Raw genomic sequence first — 20,662 nt, 5'->3', positions numbered from 1 at the left:
CTTTGTCTTTTCTAGACATAAAATTACAGTTTATGTCATATATTTGGCTCTTGAAGTACACTGGCTAGTTTCACAACCTATTGCCCACGTAATTTGTTTCAATTCACTGACTGCTTTGCATAGGCCCCTCCAACACCAGGCTGGCTGCTCAGACACTATAAACAGGGCCTTTGCTATGGGAGCTGATCTGCATCAGGCAGGCAGGGGCAGCAAGATGGTGCCACAGACTCTGTTCCTCATGTCCCTGTTGCTCTGGGCCTCTGGTGAGAAATGAAAAGTGTTTTCATGTCTCCAGAGTAGCATCTTTCTAGGGTAGGAAAATGATTTCAACATATAATGGGAAATGACAGTTGTTTGTAAAATGGAACCAATTACTTGCTGATATGTAATATCACTAGATGTTGTGGTATAAATGGTATATTTTAATGTATGTTTGGAAAAGTGTGTCTATAAATGTGTACATGGTAAGTGTCCACTCTGATTGCAGGTGCCAGTGGGGACATTGTGCTGACCCAGTCTCCAGCCTCTCTGGCTAAGTCTCAAGGAGAAACGGTCACCATCAACTGCAAGGCCAGCCAGAGGGTGAGCAGCTACTTAGCCTGGTACCAGCAGAAACCAGGACAGGCTCCTAAGCTGCTCATCTACGATGCATCGAAACGGGTATCTGGGGTCCCTGACCGGTTCAGTGGCAGAGGCTCTGGGACAGGCTTCACTCTCACCATCAGCAACTTCCAGGCTGATGATGCCGCAGGTTATTATTGTCAGCAATATAATAACGTACCTCCCACCGTGCTTCAGCCTGGAACACAAACCTCCCCCCGAGGGCTATAGGCCAGTGAGTCTTGACTGCACCAGTTGCTTCCTTTCTGCTCAGCCCTGAACTTGCAGGCTTCCTCTCTCTGCCCCAAAGACCACATCTCCTAACTAATTCCTTGGAGTATTTGAAAGCTCCATGAGAAAACAAAGGGATGTGGCTTCTTCTGGATCCCCTTTTGTGGGAAATTGTAGAAAAAGAATGCTCTAAAAATCTCTTGTAGGCTTTGTCAGGAGTTTTCATATCACAGGAACCTGCTTGTTTTACAAGGATAGATCACATGACTGATTTGGGGAAGGGTCCAGTGAGTTTTATACCCTGAAAGATTAGTCCTGTCTTCCTTGTGCCTTCTTTACTCTAGAATATTCTCATTTTAATTCCTTATTTTCCTGGACTCTTTCCTTTCTCTGCAATTACCCCTCACAGCCCTGGACCTAACCCAGTACTGAATCTGGGCCCTTCATGTTTAAAACTTCCCTCACAGGAGGTAATCTTCCTCTCCTACTTTTTCCTTCCATGGATTCTGTTTTCTAGCCAAGCCTTCCTGGGCAATGTCAATGAAGGTGCTTTCTTGCTCTAAGCTCCCATTTTACTGCCCTTTTCTCCTCTCTCCATTTCTCTCAGTGGCACACATTCTTTCAAAGGCGACTCTCTAAGTCGTTAACTCTATGACTCTTGAAACAGGGGCCAGCTTTTCCATGTTCTTTTTCATTACTTCCTCTTTAAATTAATTCCTTGGGCACCCAAGATTAATTTCGTGACTGAAGGAAATCATGGTTCCTTCTTGTTGTTAGTTGCTATCTTCTCAGCCTCGGAGTCATGACAACCCAAAGAACAATAAGATCTGACTGGTGTCATCCAGAGGATTTTCCCTGGCTGATTTTTCAGAAGTAGATCACCAGGCCTTTCTCTCTATTCTCTATTAATCTGAAAGTGCTGCTGAAACCTCTTCAGCATCACAACATGGATAAAGGAAGTGAGGTAAAGGAGGCCTGTGGTCTGTCCTCAGGTTCATGCAGTTGCCAGCCTCAGTAGTGTTTCCAGTCAGTGTAGAGGAGGCTCCGACTGGCCCTGCAGCTAATGGAGACTTTCTCTCCTGGGAGACAGCAGAGATTCTGGCACCTAGTGAGCAGGGTCTGCCCGCTAGAAACTAAAATGACAGGCAACCGAGGGTGATCCAGAGATACTGTGCCATCAGGGATAGAAAGGAAATCAAACCAAAATGGTCTCTAACTGGGAAATGTGGAAAGGCTTGTGTGACTTGTAACATTATTTCACAACTCTTTTCAAACTGTAGACCTATCTGAATAGGAGGATCACTCTGGAGAGAAAACTCTTTGTCTAGGTTTTGTCTCACCTGGAACATAGAAGAGCAGGAGCCTAGCATCTGGGTGGTGCCCGTCCTGCAGCTTCTCTTTGTGTGATGTTGCTCAGATTCCATCCACCAAGAAACTCTATTTCATAGCTTTTTTTTTTTTTAATTCAATTTGTTTGTGGGAACACTGGTTGCACAGTGGTTAAGAGCTATGATTGCTAATGCAAAGGTTAGCAATTCGAATCTACTGGCTGCACCATAGAAACTTTATGGGGCAGTTTAAGTCTGTCCTATATGTCACTATGTGTTGGAATTGACTCAATGGGAAAGGGTTGCGTTTTTTTGCTGTTGCTGTTGAGAACGTACACAAGAAAGCACACACTGATTCAACAGTTTCTATACTTCGTAGCTGTTTATGAGGTTCAGATCAGCAGGCGTGAGCTCAGGTTAGGGTGTGCCAAGCAAACATTTAAGAAAAGAACCACGGAGTGTAATGATGAAATTCTTAGATCAAAGGATTATGGTTCAAAAACTTCTAAACTGCATGTTTCTTACTTTTTGAATAGGGCAGTGCTATTTGAATATGGCAAATATGGTTTTTTTGGGGTTCTCTAGTTATATTTTAGTTTTCCTGCCATAATTGCTGAAGGTGCCTGAGTGGTGCAGACAGTTCGTGTTCAGCTACTATCCTAAAGCTTGGCAGTTGGGACCCACCCAGTGGGGCCCCAGAAGAAAGGCTTAGTGGTCTGCTTCCATGAAGGTTACAGCACAGAAAAGTCTATGGAGCTCAGGGCTGCTCTGTAACACATGTGGTTGCTGGGAATGGGAACCAAGTCAATGGTAATGGGTTTGATTTTGGTTGATTACACTTTCTGGGAATGGAAATATATTCTTGAAGAGCACTTACTGAAACTGTTATGAGTCAAAATGTTTACAAACAGAATGGTAGCAGAAGCTTCCAATATCCAATGTTCCATCACTGGTGTCCAGTGGTGGTGGAGCCAGTCCATCTGTGGTGGAGGTGGGATCATATACAACCTCTTTCTCTGATTTATCATGAACTGTGCTTTTTGCCAGCTGGTTTCATGTGCATTTTCTATACCGTGTTCTGTAGACTTTCAGTCAAATCTTCATGTCACTCAGTAATGGTTTCATTTTCTGCTTAGTTTAGACTTGGTTGGTTTCTCTTGTTTGCAATCAAAATCCCTGACTGATAAGAATACTTTTGAATATTTGACAGTACTAGATCTTCATCAAAGTTTTTTCACCTTGAATATTAATAGTTATACTAACCATTTTACATTTCTCTTTTTTAAGTTGGCAAAAAAAAAAATCTCATCAGTCTGTTGCTCATTTTTGTTGTTGTGTTGTGAGGTGCTGTCCAGTCAGTTCCAACTCTTAGCAACCATATGAACAACACAATGAAACACTGCCCAGTCCTAGGCCATCCTCATAATTCTTGTTATCCTTGAGCCCACTGTTGCAGCCACTGAGTCAGCCCATCTCATTGAGGGTCTTCCTCTGTTTTGTTGACCCTCTACTTTACCAGGCATGATGTCCTTCTGCAGGGACCGATCCCTCCAGATAACATATTCAAGGTATGTGAGCCGAAGTTTCGCCATTCTCCCTCCTAAAGATCACTCTGGCTGTACCTCTTCCACGACAAATTTGTTCCTTCTGGAAGCCCATTGTATGTTCAATATTCTTCGCCAACACAATAATTCAAAGGCTTCAATTCATCTTTGGTCTTCCTTATTCATTGCCCAAGTTTCACATGCATAGGAGGCGATTGAAAACATCATGGCTTGGTTCACATGCATCTTAGTCTCTGAAGTGACGTCTGTGGTTTTTAACACTTTAGTGAGGTCTTTTGTAGCCAATTTGCCAGGTACAACGCATCTTTTGATTTCTTGAATGTTGCTTCCATGGGCATCGATTATGGATCCAAGGACAGTGAAATCCATGAGAATTTCAGTGTTTTGTCTATTTATCAGGATGTTACTTATTGTCCCAGTTGTGAAGATTTTTGTTTTCTTTTTGTGGAAGTGTAATTCATACTGAAGGCTGCGGTCCTTGATCTTCATCAGTAAATGCTTCAAGTCCTCTTCATTTTCAGCAAACAACTTTGTGTCATCTGCATCACGCAGGTTGCTAAAGAGTCTTCCTCCAATCCTGATTCCTCATTCTTCTTCATATAATCCATCTTCTCAAACTATTAGCTCAGCATAGAGACTGAATAAGTATGGTGAAAGGATACAACTGTGACACACACATTTTATGACTTTAAACCATGCAGCACCTCTTTATTCTCTTTGAATGACTGCCTGTCGACCTATGTACAGGTCCCCAAGCAGATATTTAGGTGTTCTGGAATTCCCATTCTTTGCAATGTTATCCATAATGTGTTACAAACCACAGAGTTGAATGCCTTTGCATAGTCAACAAAACACATGTAAGTAAGTTTCTGGTATTATCTGCTTTTAGCCAGTCTCCTTCTGACATTAGCAATGATATCCCTTGTTCCAGGTTGTTGTCTGAATCTGACTTGCATTTCTGGCAGTTCCCTGCCAATTTACTGCTGTAGCCACATTTAAATGAATATTGTTTGATAATTTCCACATTCAATTGGATTACCCTTCATGGAAATAGGTATAAATATAGACACAGTCTTAAAATTCTTACCTTTAGAAAGAAAAACATTTCTGTCATTCTGTATCCTTCTATTAGTTGATGGAATAAATTATATTTTCTACACCTTTCAGTATATTTTTGTTTGTTTGTTATTTTAAACCCAACTTTTAAAATTCCTATAACTCCTTTTTTTCTCAATAAGTAGCAATTGGGGAAATAATAACCTACCTCCCATAGTACTTCAGCGTCGAACACAAACCTCCTCCAGAGGGCTACAGGTCCGTGAGTCTTCACTACACCAGCTGCTTCCTTTCTGCTCAGCCCTGAACATGCACACCTCCTCTCTCTGCCCCAAAGGCCACATCTCCTGACTAATTCCTTGGAGTATTTGGAAGTTCCAGGAGAAAATGAAGGGATGTGGCTTTTTCCGGATCCCCTTTTGTGGGAAATTATAGAAAAAAGAATGCTCTAAAAATCTCTTGTAGGCTTTGTCAGGAGTTTTCATATCACAGGAACCTGCTTGTTTTACAAGGATAGATCACATGACTGATTTGGGGAAGGGTCCAGTGAGTTTTATACCCTGAAAGATTAGTCCTGTCTTCCTTGTGCCTTCTTTACACTAGAACATTCTCATTTTAATTCCTTATTTTCCTGGACTCTTTTCTTTCTCTGCAATTACCCCTCACAGCCCTGGACCTAACCCAGTACTGAATCTGGGCCCTTCATGTTTAAAACTTCCCTCATGGAAGGTAATCTTCCTCTCTTACTTTTTCCTTCCATGGATTCTGTTTTCTAGCCAAGCCTTCCTGGGCAATGTCAATGAAGGTGTTTTCTTGCTCTAAGCTCTCATTTATTGCCCTTTTCTCCTCTCTCCATTTCTCTCAGTGGCACTCATTCTTTCAAAGGCCAGTCCCTAACTCATTAACCTTATCACTCTAGAAACAAGGGCCAGCTGTTCCGTGTTCTTTTTCATTACTTCTTCTTTACGGATTAGTCTGCCACTCAGAGGATGGGGTAGACAGGGGTATCTCACTCAGAATGAGGAAGGGGTGAGAGAGCGGGGGCCTTAGTTTTCAGAATGAGTGAGAAGCCTGCGGCTCTCACTCCCCACCCCCACGCCCAAGATGTTTGGTGTCTCAGGTGGGCTGGCACAGGCGAGCCTGGTGGTCAGAACAGCACAAGCACGCCTACCCTCCCCCAGTTAGTCCTGCTGGGCAGCTGACAGGGCCACTCTCTGCCTGCTGCAGCTTCTGAAAAACCAGCCACTGGCCCTCCCCGAAATGACAGCTTTCTGAATGGCAGCGGGACAGAGTGTCTTGGGAGTGACTTGGCCCCAAATCAAGTTTTCTTTAAATTAATCCCTTGGGCACTCAAGATTAAATTCGTGACTGAAGGAAATCATGGTTCTTTCTTGTTGTTAGCTGCCATCTTGTCAGGCCCTGAGTCATGACACTGCAACGAACAATAAGATCTGACTGTTGTCATCCATAGGATTTTCACAAGCTGATTTTTCAGAAGTAGATCACCAGGCTTTCTTTCGAGCCTGTATTAACCTGCAAGTGCTACTCAAATCTGTTCAACATCTCAACAACATGTGTAGAGGAAGTGTGGTAAACGAGACCTGAAGTTCCCTGCTCTGGTTTATGCTGACAACACAAGTAGTGTTTCCAGTCAGTGTAGATGAGACTCTGACTGGCCATACAGCTAAGGAGACTGTATCTCCTCAGAGGCTGCAGAGATTCTGACACCTACTCAGCAGGATCTGCCCACTGGGACCTAAAGTGTCAGACACATGAGCATAATCCAGAGATGCTGTGTAATCAGGGAGAGAAGGAAGGTCAAACCAATGGTCTCTAACTGGGACAAGTGGACAGGCCTGGATGGCTTGTAGCATTTATCTGATACCTCAGTTCAAAATGTAGGCCTATCTGAATAGGAAGATCACTCGGGAGAGAACTCCATGTCTAGGAGATGAGACTTCTGGGGCAGATAGAGGAAGTGTGCCTGTTCAGGACTGTGAAGAAAGGAAGCAGCTGGTGCAGTGAAGACTCACAGACCTCCAGCCCTGGGAGGAGGTTGTGTTCCAGGTTGAAGCACTGTGAGAGGGAAGCTATAATGTTGCTAACAGCAAAAACGTGCCTCAGCCTCACCTGATGATGGTGAGAGTGAAGTCTGCCCCAGACCCACTGCCGTGATGCCGGTCAGGGATCTCATGTGCCTAGAGGGATGCAAAGGAGATAAGCAGCTTAGGAGCCTGTGCTGCTTCCTTCCGGTACCAGGCTAAAACGCTGCTAACACTCTGGCTGGACTTGTACTGATGGTGACCTTTCCTCCTGGAGACACAGTCAAGGAGACAGGAGATTGTTACCATGATGTCCCCACTGACACCAGTGATCACAGAGGACAAGTACTACACATACATACACACACTTTTTCCTAGGCACATTAAAATACACCATTTTAAACCCATTATTAACCCATTATTCACCACTACGTCCTAAAATCATTCTTCAGCTCTACAAAGAAACTTCCCTAAAGGGATTGAAGTACTTTTCATTTCTCACCAGACACCCAGAGCAAAAGGAAAGTGAGGACAGGAGCCTATAACACCATCATGCTGCCTTCACCTGCCTGATAAAGATCAGCTCACATTGCAAAGTCCCCATTTATAAAATATGAGCAGCCAGGCTTGGCCTGGAGGGTCTATGCAAAGCCATCATTGAATACGGAAGCAAAGGACAAGGGCAGTGCGTTGTGAAACTAACCAATGTAAATCAAGAGCCAATGACTAGAAAAGACAAAGTAGTCAACTTAGAAGCTCTAATATCAACTAAGAAGCTCTAAAACTACAAACATTAGCTTCTCTTAAGAAGAGTTTCTATTTGAAATGAGGAAAAAAAAATTGAAATGGGTTCAAGGTCCATAAATGCTGGGCTAGTTTCCTGAGGTCTACAATCCTGGTGAAATAATACAAAATGCTGGAAATATATAAAAGAAAGAAAGAACAGATGACAATGGAGAACTTTTGACTCACTTGTTGATAAAAACTCATGGCCAGAAAATGTCTGAACTCTAAAGCCACTTTTTATCCTGAAGGACACTTTAAGGTCACTGCATACACTAAAGAATTAATTCTAGGGTATGTAAGATCCAGGGAAATGGAAGACAGGCCCAGAAGTTACCCATCTGGGGAGTCCTCAGGAACCCTATGTTGTGCTAGAGCCAAGCGGGGAGGGCTATAACCCCAAAGTCACTGTGAAGCAAAGAAAGTGAACCTATCCTTCCCACAGTTCCTAGAAATTGATCAAAGGGCTCTAGGGTCATTGTGGAAATGGACAGGAAAAAGTAAGCAAGATTTCCTTGGGAAGTTGTGTCTGAAAGCCAACCTTCCAAGGAATTGCACTCCAGGTGTGTATGCCCTAGGTGATTCTGGAACTCTCCAGCCTTGAAATTAGCTTAAGAAAGCCCTGTAGATAGGTTCAACAAGTGGAAGCTGCTCTGGAAGAGGGCACACCCATCATAAATCCTCAGGACACCTCACAAATAATTTTTCAAGAACTGATACCTCCAAGAAGTCAGAGATCCTTAACATCCAAGAACATGAGATAACTGGGATATGAATATGAAGGTGATGCAACTGAAATAACAGGGAACAAAAGGCATCCTCTTCACCCTTTAGATTTGGGAGCTGTGTGAGTTTATTTAAAGACGTAAATGATAAACTTTATATCGCACGCAAGGCACAAAAACTAAAAGCAGGGCACTACATTTCTGAAAAAAAAAAACTTTCAGAAATTAGATACAGAATTCACGTCTGTCAGTTTGTCATACTGTGGGGACTTGCGTATTGCTGTGATGCTGGTAGCTATGCTGCTGATATACAAATACCAGGAGGGTCACCACAGTGGACAGATTTCAGCTGAGCATCCAGACTAAGACAAACTAGGAAGAAGGACCTGGTGGTCTGCTTCTGAAAGAATCAGCCAGGGAAAGCCTTATTAATAGCAGCAGAACAATGTCTGTTACAGTGCCTGAAGATGAGGCCCTCAGGCTGGAAGGCACTCAAAAGACGACTGGGGAAGAGCTGCCTCCTGAGAGTTGACCTTAATGACACGCATGCAGTCAACCTTTCAGGACATTGGTGTGGTGATGTGGCATGACTCAAAATGAGAAGAAACATCTGAACATCCATTAATAATTAAATTTGGAACGTATGAAGTACGAGTCTCAAAAATGAGAAATTGTCAAAAATAAAATGGAATGCATAAAGGTCAATATCCTAGGTATTAGTCAGCTGAAATGGACTGGTATTGGTCATTTTGAGTCGGAAAATCGTATGGCCTACTATGCCGGGAATGACAACTTGAAGGGAATTGTATTGCACTTATCATCAACAAGAACATTTCAAAATCTATCCTGAAGTACAAGGCTGACAGTGATAGAATAGCATCTACAGGCCCACAAGTAAAGCCAGTAAATATGAGTGTTATTCAAATTTACCCACCAACCACTAAGGCCAAAGACGATGAAATAGAAGGTTTTTACCAAGTTCTGGGGTCTGAAATTGTTTGAATATGGAATCAGGATAGTGATTGGAATAAGAAAGTTGGAAATAAATAAGGAACCGTATAAGGAAAATATGGCCTTGGTGGTAGAAAGAATTGTGCAGATTGCATCATTTCGGGACTATGAAAAGAGATGGTCTCAGTTTGGTGACTACCTAGAAGTCTTTCAATGAGTGAAACAGGACCTAACTAGAACTAGAAGGGGATGTGAAATCAGCAGAGTTTTTAAAAATGATGTCTCATGCTGACAGAAATGATGCTAAAGTGAGGGGAACATGGATAACTCAGAAAAGAGAGGTGAGAAATGCCAAGACGCCCTTGGAGGGACAGGGGTATAGGAGCAGAGGGCCTGGCCTCAGGTAGGAGGACTGTCTGCTCATCTACAGTAATAGGAAGGAAGGAAGGCAGTACATGGGGGTGTAGATGCCTGTGGGTCAGAAGATGCATGAGAGGAGCTAGTGGAAGCTCTTCTAAGACGCAGGAAATGAGGTCATTTCCTGAAAGGTGGGATGAGAAGTAGGTGTTAAAATTAAAGAGAAAAGACATAGGGTGGAGACTGAATGAACCAGGTAAATGAAGTACAATTGTGAGATAGGATTAATGGCTGTCCTGAGGTAGTGTGCATAAATTTAGGATGAGAGAATCAGAATAATTATGTGTTTTTCTCCAGCCACATTAGGAATACGGATGCAGGAGTGTGGAGGGCGGAGTTTTTTCCAGGGTTTAGGTTTTGCAAGATGAATGTGATGAAATAAGGGAGGGGCCGTGGCGTTCTTGGTTTAGGTGAGGGCATTATTATAAAGAAGAAGCTTGGAATTTACAGTGGGTATGGATTGAATATCAGCTTAGTGGCAGCTAACAACAAGATCTAGGGAAATGGGAATATGAGGGGTGCAGAGAAAGCCAAAATAGATATGTTAAAAACTTCTCTTAAGAAAAAGGTAAAATTCTGTCTTATAAAATACAAAAAAAAAAAAAAGGTGACACTCCGTTTTTTAATTTTCCTTTTGATTGAAGGACCTTATTTTCTGTTCCTCAGTTTTATACTAGGAATTTTTTTTTTAAATGTATTTGGGGTGATGTAACTTGCATTCCTTTTATACAAAAGGTAAGCAGGGATCTAGTATTTTTCATTCCTGAGATGTTTTCTCTGACATAAACTTGAGTGGGGAAACGGGGATAGGAATACTCAGGGGATAGTGGCTCTAGCCTTTGGCCTAGAGAGGAGGTGCTGTTCCGGGGCAGCACTAAAGGCATCTGGGAGTCAGGGTTGACTCAGGTTAGAGAGGGTCAGATGGGACTGCAAATGGCCGCCTAGTGACGCCCAGAGTGAAGGCTGAGAGCAGATTTAAAGGAAGCAAACAGGAAGAGCTGGAGGCCTGCTCTCTTTTGGAGCCAGAGAAGGCCCAGCTGCCGATTTTCTGACTACTTCATGCCAACTTTTTTGAGTGATCAAAACAAATAAACCGAGAAATAGTATAAACTGACAACACATACTTTTGTGGTTACGAGGGGGGAGGCAGGGAGGGTGGGAGAGGGTTATTTACTGATTAGTTAGTAGATAAGAACTACTTTAGGTGAAAGGAAGGACAATACTCAATACAGGGAAGGTCAGCTCAACTGGACTGGACCAAAAGCAAAGAAGTTTCCGGGATAAACTGAATGCCTCAAAGTTCAGCGGAGCAAGGGCGACGGTTTGTGGACTATGGCTTAAGGGGACTTCTAAGTCATTTGGCATAATAAACTCTATTATGAAAACATTCTGCATCCCACTTTGAGCTGTGGTGTCTGGGGTCTAAAATGCTAACAAGCGGCCATCTAAGATGCATCAACTGGTCTCAACCCACCTGGATCAAAGGAGAATGAAGAACACCAAGGTCACACGATAACTATGAGCCCGAGACAGAAAGGGCCTCATGAACCAGAGACTTACATCATCCTGAGACCAGAAGAACTAGATTGTGCTCAGCCACAACCGATGACTGCCCTGACAGGGAGCACAACAGAGAACTCCTGAGGGAGCAGAACAGTGGATGCAGAACCCAAATTCTCATAAAAAGACCGGACTTAATGGTCTGACTGAAACTACAAGAATCCCGGCGGTCACAGTCCCCAAACTTTCTGTTGGCCCAGGACAGGAACCATTCCCGAAAACTACTCATCAGACATGGAAGGGGCTGGACAATGGGTTGGAAAGAGATGCTGATGAAGAGTGAGCTACTTGTATCAGGTGGACACTTGAGACTGTATTGGCATCTCCTGTCTGGAGGGGAGATGGGAGGGTAGAGAGGGTTACAAACTGACAAAATGGTCACAAAAGGAGAGACTGGAAGAAGGGAGCGGGCTGACTCATTAGGGGGAGAGTAAATGGGAGTATGTAGTAAGGTGTACATAAGTGTATATGTGACAGACTGACTTGATTTGTAAACTTTCACTTAAACAAACAAACCCACTGCCGTCGAATCGGTTCTGACTCATAGCGACCCTATAGGACAGAGTAGAACTGCCCCCATAGAGTTTCCAAGGAGCGCCTGGCAGATTCGAACTGCTGACCTCTTGGTTAGCAGCCGTAGCACTTAACCACTACACCACCAGGGTTTCGTAACTTTCACTTAAAGCACAATACAAATTATTTTTTAAAAAATTGATGAAAGAAATATTAGGCAACTTTTGTGTAAGTGTTTAGAACAGTGGCAACACAGAAAGAGGCAGAAACGTTGAGGGCTCTAAAATAAACTGACCAGGGGTGGATCTTGAACTAATTGCTTAACTTCTTTAAGCCTCATTTTCCTCATCTATTTTTTTTTTTTTTATGCAGCTGAGCTATCAGTACATAGTTCAGACATGTAATGAAGAATACATGAAGTAATATAAATAGCCCATGGTTGATGTCATACATATTGTTTTCCTTTTTCTTCATTTCTTCTTTGAGTGAGAATTTAATTTATAAACTGCTTAAGTTGCTATTCACACATATATAACCAGGTTAATTAAAGAAATAAATAAAAGAAACGAAAACAAAAGGTACAACATAAATGTAATGAGTTAATGATCAAGTAAAGCTTCAATTTGGACAATTCATGAATTAAAAATAAGTTACGCTGATGATCGACTAGCTTAAAGCATTTTCTAACACCGATCAGTAACTTTTTTTCTTGCACTGAAAAAATATACTCAAATGACTGCTTTATTTCCTTGGTAGCACTGAATAAAAAAATCTGCATTAAAAAAGAACAAACAAATAAACCACAGAAATCTCTGTGACAGTTTCTAGTAAGTGGGACCCTTCCCTCACCTCTGCCCTGGTAAGATGTTTATATCTGGGGTCACATTATCATGAGAGGATATCTTGATTTTGGCATGCAGTAATTTGTTGTACTATCTTTGATCCGATGGTGCTGATAGCAAGAGCGAAGTTGGCCTCAGATCCACTGCCAGTGAAGCGGGTGGACACACTATCAACGTTGGTGGAAGTGTGGTAAATGAGGACCTTAGGAGTCTTCCCAGTTAAGTGGGTCTCAGGTCATTGTAGAGAAGACTCTGACTGGCCCTTCAGCTGATGGAGACTCTCTCCCAGGGAGACAGGCAGGGGTTCTGGTGCCTGTGTCTTCACCATCTGCTGGCAGAAACCTGTAATGACAGGCACAGGGGTATGATGCAGAGATGCTGGGCAATCAGGGATAGAAGAAACAACCAAACCAAAATAGATGCGATAGGTGGAAGGGCCTGTGTTGCTGTAGCACTTATTTCATATCTCATTTTAAAATTTTAGATGGGAATGGAAGGATTACTCTGGAGAGAAAACTCCGTCTCCAGGTTTGCAAATATCCTCTCCCCTGGAACAGAGCAGAGCAGGAGCCTGAGGTTCTGGGTGGTGTCACCATCCTACAGCTTCTCTCTTGTGTGACGTTGTTCAGGTTCCACCCTCCAGAAAAGGCTCCACTATGAGGCTCAGGTCAGCAGGGCTGAGCCCAGGTGGGGTGCTGGCAACGAGACCTCTATACCAAGAGCCAGGAAGTATGATGGTGACGTCTTAGAGCACAGGATTGTGGTAGAAAATCTTATAGGGCACTCTCTTCTAACTTCCTTTTTAAATATGGCAGTCATGGACACCTTTCACCTTGTGTTCTCTGTCCAAAGCTAAGATTTATCTAGAGATGTGGAGCAAATGTTTCATGCTGGAACTCTTACAGAGAAAGTTAGCAGTTCAAACCCACCCATGAGGCCTTGGAAGAAAGGCCTAACAGTCTTCCTTTATAAGATGAAAAACTGTTTGCAGTTGAGTAGATTCCAACTTATGGTGACCCCACCTGTGTCCGAGTAGTACTGCGACCACAGCGTTTTCAAAGGCTGATTCTTCAGAAGTAGATTGCCAGGCATTTTGTTTGCTTGTTTTTTTTTTGTTTTTTCTGTTTTTGAGGTGACTTTTGATAGTCTAGGAGCTGAGGATGTTAACCGTTAAATGTAATTTTTATTAATTAATTCTTTTTTTGGTTGTTTCATGTGTGAGGGTAAACTTTGTCCTTGTTATTGCATCTAGCCTACAAGTGGAAGTCTTTCTTCCACTGACTTTTACAATTTTTTAATTCCATTTCTAATTTCTAGAAATTCAATTGGTTGTTTTTCAGATCTGAAGTGTCCCTGTTTTAGTTTCCTGTAGTTCCTCATTTATTTCTTTAAAAAAAACTCCTATAATGCCCAAATCTAAAGTGTGAATAGAACTTCTTTTTTTGTTGTTACTTCTGTTGCATCACATTTGTATTCATATCCTGTTGTTGTTGTTGTTGTTGTTAGGTGCCATCAAATCAGTTCCAACTTATAGTGACCATAAGTACAACAGAACAAAACACTCCTTGGTCCTACACCATTCTCAAAATCTTTACTATCTTCAAGCCCATTTTTGTAGCCATTGTGTCAATCTATCCCATTTAGGGTCCTCCTGTTTTTGCTGACCCTCTGCTTTACCAAGAATGATGTCCTTCTCCAAGTACTGGTCCTTCCTGATAACATGTCCAAAGTAAGAGAGATGAAGTCTCACCACCCTGAAGGATACTTTAAAGTCACTGCAAACACTTGAGATAGGATTCAAGGACTGTGCCTGGAATGCTAGGACTATGCCAGACACATGGAAGACAGGCCCAAAATTTAGGCTTTTGCAAAGTCCTCAGGGACCCTATTGAGCTAGGGTCCAGGAGAGCTGGAATCATTGGCCAGCAGCATTCTGGCTCAAAAACAGATTGGTTCATTCTTCTGTCAGTTCATGGTATACTCAACACCATAATTTAAAAGCATCTTCTTTGGTCTTTCTTATTCATTGGTGTTCAACCATTTCAAGAGGTAGTATATGATCGGGAACCAGTGGTGCTAAAGGAAGAAGTCCAAGATGCACTGAAGGCATTGGCGGAAAGCAAGGCTCCAGGAATTGACAGAATATCAACTGAGATGTTTCAACAAATGGATGAAGTGCTGGAAGTGCTCACTCAACTAACCAAGAAATATGCAAGACAGCTACCTGACCTACCGACTGGAAGAGACCCACATTTATGCCTATTCCCAAGAAAGTCAATCCAACAGAATGAGGAAATTATCAAACAATATCATTAATATCACACACAAGCAAAATGTTGCTGAAGATCATTCAAAAGCAGCTGCAGCAGTAGTATATCGACAGGCAACTGCCTGAAACTCAGGCTGGATTCAGAAGAGGATGTGGAACCAGGGATGTCAGTGCTGAGGTCAGGTGGGTCCTGGCTGAAAGGAGAGAATGCAAGAAAGATGTTTACCTGTGTTTTGTTGAATGTGGAAAAGCATTTGACTGTCTGGATAGTGACAAATTATGGATAACACTGGGAAGAATGGGAATTCTAGAACACTTAATCGCGCTCGTCGGGAACCTGTACATAGATCAAGAGGCAGTTGTTAGGACAGAAGAAGGGGATACTGAGTGGTTTAAAGTCAGGAAAGTTGTGTGGCAGGGTTGTATTTTTTCACCATACCTATTCAATCTGTACGCTGAGCAAATAATCTGAGAAGCTGGACTATATGAAGAAAAACATGGCCTCAGGGTTGGAGGAAGACTCATTAACAACCTGTGTAATCCAGATGACACAACCTTGCTTGCTGAAAGTGAAGAGGACTTTGAGCACTTACTGATGAAGTCCTAAGGCCACAGCCTTCCGTATGGATTACACCTCAACATAAAGAAAACAAAAATCCTCACAACTAAACCAATAAGCCACATCATGATAAACAGAGAGAAGACTGAAGTTGTCAAGGATTTCATTTTCCTTGGATCCACAATCAACACCCATGAAAGCAGCTGTCAAGAAATCCAAAGATGCATTGCATTGGGCAACTCTGCTGCAAAGGGCCTCTTTAAAGTGTTGAAAGCAATGATGTCGCCTTGAAGTCGAATGTGCGCCTGACCCAAGCTGTGGTATTTTCAATCGCACCACATGCATGTGAAAGCTGGACATGAAAAAGGAAGACCAAAGAACAATTGATGACTTTGATTTGTGGCGTTGCTGAAGAATATTGAAGAGTTCATGGAGTACCAAAAGAACGAACAAATCTGTCTTGGAAGAAGTACAACTAGAATGCTCCTTAGAAGCAAGGATAATGAGACTGTGTCTTACATACTTTGGACATGTTGTCAGGAGGGATCAGTCCCTGAACAAGGACATCATGGTTGGTAAACTACAGGGTCAGTGGAAAAGAGAAAGGCCCTCAACAAGATGGATTGACACAGCGGCTTCAACAACGGGCTCAAGCATAACAATGATTATAAAGATGGTGCAGGACTGAGCGCTGTTTTCATTCTGTGCTACGTAGGGTCACTATAAGTTGGAACCGATGTGACTGCACCTAACAACAACAGCTACATTCATTGGCCAGCTTTTGCATGCATATGAGGCGATTGAAATACCATGGCTTGGTCAGGCCATCGTTAGTCCTCCTAGTAACAACAACAACAAAAAAAAATCACCGTCCAGTTGGTTTTGACTCATAGCAACCCTATAGAACAGAGTAGAACTGCTCAATAGGGTTTCCACGGAGCTCCTGGTAGATTCAAACTGCCCACCTTTTGGTTAACAGCCGTAGCTCCTAGTGACACATTTGCTTTTCAACACTTTAAAGGGGTCTTTTGCAGCTAATTTGTCCAAATCAATACATTGTTTGATTTCTTGACTGCTGCTTCCACGAGCATTGACTGTGGATTCAATTAAAATGAAATCCTTGACAACTTCAGTATTTTCTCCATTTAATATACTGTTACTTATTGGTGCAGTTGTGAAGATTTTTGTTTTCTTTATGTGAGGTGTAATCCATTCTGAAGGCTGTAGTTTTTGATCGTCATCAGTAAGTGCTTCAAATCCTCTATGCTTTTAGCACGCAAGGCTATACTAGTTATGTTTTGTCCTTGGATGCCAAGAGTCTCTGAATTCTTGGTGATATTGGCCCTTGAAAAATTATTTGTGAGGTTTCTTGAAGATTTATGATGGACGTGCCCTCTTCCAGAGGGGCTTCCATTTGTTGGCCCTACCTGTTGGTCTACCTTAAAACAACTTCAAGATTGAAGAGTTCCAGGCACACCAAGGCCTGGAATGAAACTCCTTGAAGTGTTCACGTTTAATCACAACTTCAAAATGAAATCCCATATTTTTTTTTTTTCCTGTCTATTTTCACAATGAATCTAGAGCCTTATTATCACTTCCTAGCCATGGTGGGCATGATAGATTCCACTTTCTCTTTGGTTCACACTTACTTTGAGATTCGAGCTCTCCTGGACTCTACTTAATAGGGTCCCTGAGGACTTTCCACAAGGGTAAATTCTGGACCTGTCTTCCATTTCTCTGGCATAGTCCTGGCATTCGAGGCATAGCCCTGGAATCCTATCTCAAGTGTTTGCAGTGTCTTTCAAGCATCCTTCAGGATAAAAGTATCTTTGGAGCTCATTTTCTAGGTATAATTTTTTATGAAAAATTGAGGCAGAAATTTTCCATATTCTTCCATTTCCCTTGTTATTTTTTTCCAGCATTTTTTTATTATTTCTCAAAACTGTTGATTTGAGGAAACTAGTCCATCATTTATGGAATCTTAACCCATTTGAAACTGTTTCTGAGTTAGAACAGAAGCCATTCTTTAGATCACGGTGCTTCAAGCAGTTTGTGACGGGCTGTCAACCTAAAGGTTAGCAGTTGGAACACAACTAGTGCTACCGTAGAAGAAAAGTCTGACAATCTGCTTCTGTAAAGAATACAGGCAAGAAAACCCTATGGGGCAGTTCTACTCTGTACCACATGGGGTCTCCGTAAGTTGGAATACACTGAGTTGCAACAGATTTTTTTTTTGTGTGTGTAAGTTGATATTAGAGCTTCTAAGTCACTACTGTGTCTTTTCTAGTCATAAAATTACACTTTTTGTGAAAATATTTTTGGCTCTTAATGTCTATTGGTTAATTTTACAAATCACTGCCCATGAAATTTGCATTCAGTTCACTGAATGCCCCTCCACACCCAGGCTGGCTGCTCAGATATTATAACCGGGGCCTTCACAATGTGACCTTATCTGCATCAGGCAGGCAGGGGCAGCAAGATGGAGCCACAGACTCTAGTCCTCATGTCCCTGTTGCTCTGGGCCTCTGCTGAGAAATTAAAAGTGCTTCAATCCCTCTAAAATAGTTTCTTTGTAGAGCTGAAAAATGTTTCTAAGACATAGTGGGAAATGATTGCTATTTGCAAAATGAAACCAATTACATGCTGATATATAATATCACTAAATGTTGTGGTATAAATAGTATATTTAAATGTGTGTGTATATATGTCTGAATAGTAATTGTCCACTGTGATTACACGTGCCAGTGGGGACATTGTGATGACCCAGTCTCCAGCCTCTCTGGCTATGTCTCAAGGAGAAATGGTCACCATCGACTGCAAAGCCAGCCAGAGTGTGAGCAGCTACTTAGACTGGTACCAGCAGAAACCAGGAGAGGGTCCGAAGCGACTCATCTCTGGGGCATCTAACCAGGATTCTGGCGTCCCTGAACGGTTCAGTGGCAGTGGCTCTGGGATAGACTTCACTTTCACCATCAGGAACTTCCAGGCTGAAGACACCGCACTTTATTACTGTCTGCAAGGTTATAATAATCCACCCACAGTGCTTCAGCCTCGAAAACAAACCTCCTCCTGAGGGCTACAGGCCAGTGAGTCTTCACTACACCAGCTGCTTCCTTTCTGCTCAGCCCTGAACATGCACGCTTCCTCTGTCTGCCCCAAAGGCCGCATCTCCTACCTAATTCCTCATAGTATTTGCAGGTTCCGGGGGAAAATAAAGGGATGTGGCTTCTTCTGGATTCCCTTTTGTGGGAAATTATAGAAAAAAGAATGGTGTAAAAATCCCTTGTAGGCTTTGTCAGGAGTTTTCATATCACAGGAACCTCCTTGTTTCACATGGATAGATCACATGACTGATTCGGGAAAGGGTCCAGTGAGTTTTCTACCCTGAAAGATCAGTTCTCTCTTCCTTGTGCCTTCTTGACTCTAGAAAGTTCTCATTTTAATTCATTATTTTATGGGACTTTTTCCTTTTTCTACCATCAACCCTCACAACTCTGCACCTAACCCGATATTCAACCTGGGTCCTTCATATTTAAAATCTCCCTCGCAGAAGGTAGTATCCTCTCTTACTTTTTTCCTTCCATGGGTCCTGTTTTCCAGCCAAGCCATCCTGGTCAATGTCAATGAAGGCATTTTCCTGCTCTAACCTCCCTTTGTACTGCCCTTTTCTCCTCTCTCCATGTCTTTCAGTGGCACTCATTCTTTTAAAGGCCAGTCTCTAACTCATTAACCCTATCACTCTAGAAACATGTGACAGCTTTCCCATGTTCTATTTTCATTAGCTGTCAATTCCTCTTTAAATGAATCCCTTGGGCACCCAAGATTAATTTAGTGACTGAAGGAAATCATGGTTCTTTCTTATTGTTACTTGCCATCTTGTCAGCCCCTGAGTCCTGACAACCCAAAGAACAATAAGATCTGACTGTTGTCATCCATAGCATTTTCACTGGCTGATTTTTCAGAAGTTGGTCACCAGGCCTTTCTCTCTAGTCTCTATTAGCCTGAAAGTGCTGCTGAAGCCTGTTTAGCATCACAGCCACACGCATAGAGGAAGTGAGGTAAATGAGGCCTCTGGGCCCCTCCTCAGGTTTATGCAGATGCCAGCCTAAGTAGTGTTTCCAGTCAGTGTAGAGGAGACTCTGACTGGCCCTGCAGCTAATGGAGACTTTCTCTCCTGGGAGACAGCAGAGGTTCTGACCCCTAGTGAGCAGGATCTGCCTGCTATGACCTAAAAGGACAGGCACCCAAGGATGATCCAGAGATACTGTGCAGTCAGGGATAGAAGGAAAATCACACCAAAATGGTCTCTAACTGAGACACGTGGACAGGACTGTGTGGCCTGTAACATTTATTTCATATCTCTTTTCAAACTGTAGACCTATCTGAATAGGAGGATCACCCTGGAGAGAAAACTCCATGTCTAGGTTTGTCTCACCTGGAACATAGTAGAGCAGGAGCCTAGCATCTGGGTGGCACCTGTCCTGCAGCTTCTCTTTGTGTGATGTTGCTCAGATTCCATCCCCCAAGAAATTCTCTTTCGTAGCTTTTTTTTTTTTTTTTTTCAATTTAGTATTTTGTTGTAGGAGCACTGGTTGCACAGTGGTTAAGAGCTATGTTTGCTAACCAAAAGGTCAGCAGTTCGAATCTACTGGCTGCCCCTTGGAAACTCCATGGGGCAGTTCTACTCTTTCCTATACGTCACTATGAGTTGAAATTGTCTTGATGGGAAAGGGTTTTGGTTTTGTTGTTGTTGTTGTTATTGCTGTTGAGAATACACACAAGAAAGCGCACACAAGTTCAACAGTTTCTATCCTTCATAGCTTTTTATGAGGTTCAGGTCAGCTTGTGTGAGCTAAGGTTGGGATGTGGCAAGGGGACATTTAAGCAAAGTAATGGTGAACTTCTTAGATGACAGGATTGTGGTTAATGAAGTTGTAAACTGCATGTTTCTTACTTTTTGAATAGGGCAGTACTATTTGAATATGGCATATACTATTTTTGCGGATTCTCTGATGAAAATAATTATATTTTAGTTTTCCTCTTACACTTGCTGTAGGTCCCTGAGTGGTGCAAATAGTTTGTGCTCAGCTACTAACTGAAAGGTTGACAGTTGGAACCCACCCAGTGCAGCCACAGAAGAAAGGCTTAGGGGCCTGCTTCCATAAAGATTACAGCACAGAAAAGTCTACGGAGCTCAGGGCTGCTCTGTAACACATGTGGT

At 42.5% G+C, this 20,662-nt stretch overlaps 1 gene segment (V, D, J or C); it reads left to right on the top strand.

The window, feature by feature from the left end:
- The first annotated feature begins 214 nt into the window (after positions 1-214).
- Positions 215-831, top strand: LOC111747774 (immunoglobulin kappa variable 4-1-like). The segment is given in 2 exon segments: positions 215-263; positions 488-831. Coding segments are annotated over 2 exon segments (393 nt in total).
- The last annotated feature ends 19,831 nt before the right edge of the window (positions 832-20,662 follow it).

Source organism: Loxodonta africana, chromosome 15 (assembly GCF_030014295.1).
Source record: "Loxodonta africana isolate mLoxAfr1 chromosome 15, mLoxAfr1.hap2, whole genome shotgun sequence".
NCBI classification, from domain to species: domain Eukaryota; kingdom Metazoa; phylum Chordata; class Mammalia; order Proboscidea; family Elephantidae; genus Loxodonta; species Loxodonta africana.
The sequence above is the reverse complement of the archived record's forward strand: the minus strand, read 5'-3'. Positions and strand labels throughout refer to the sequence as shown.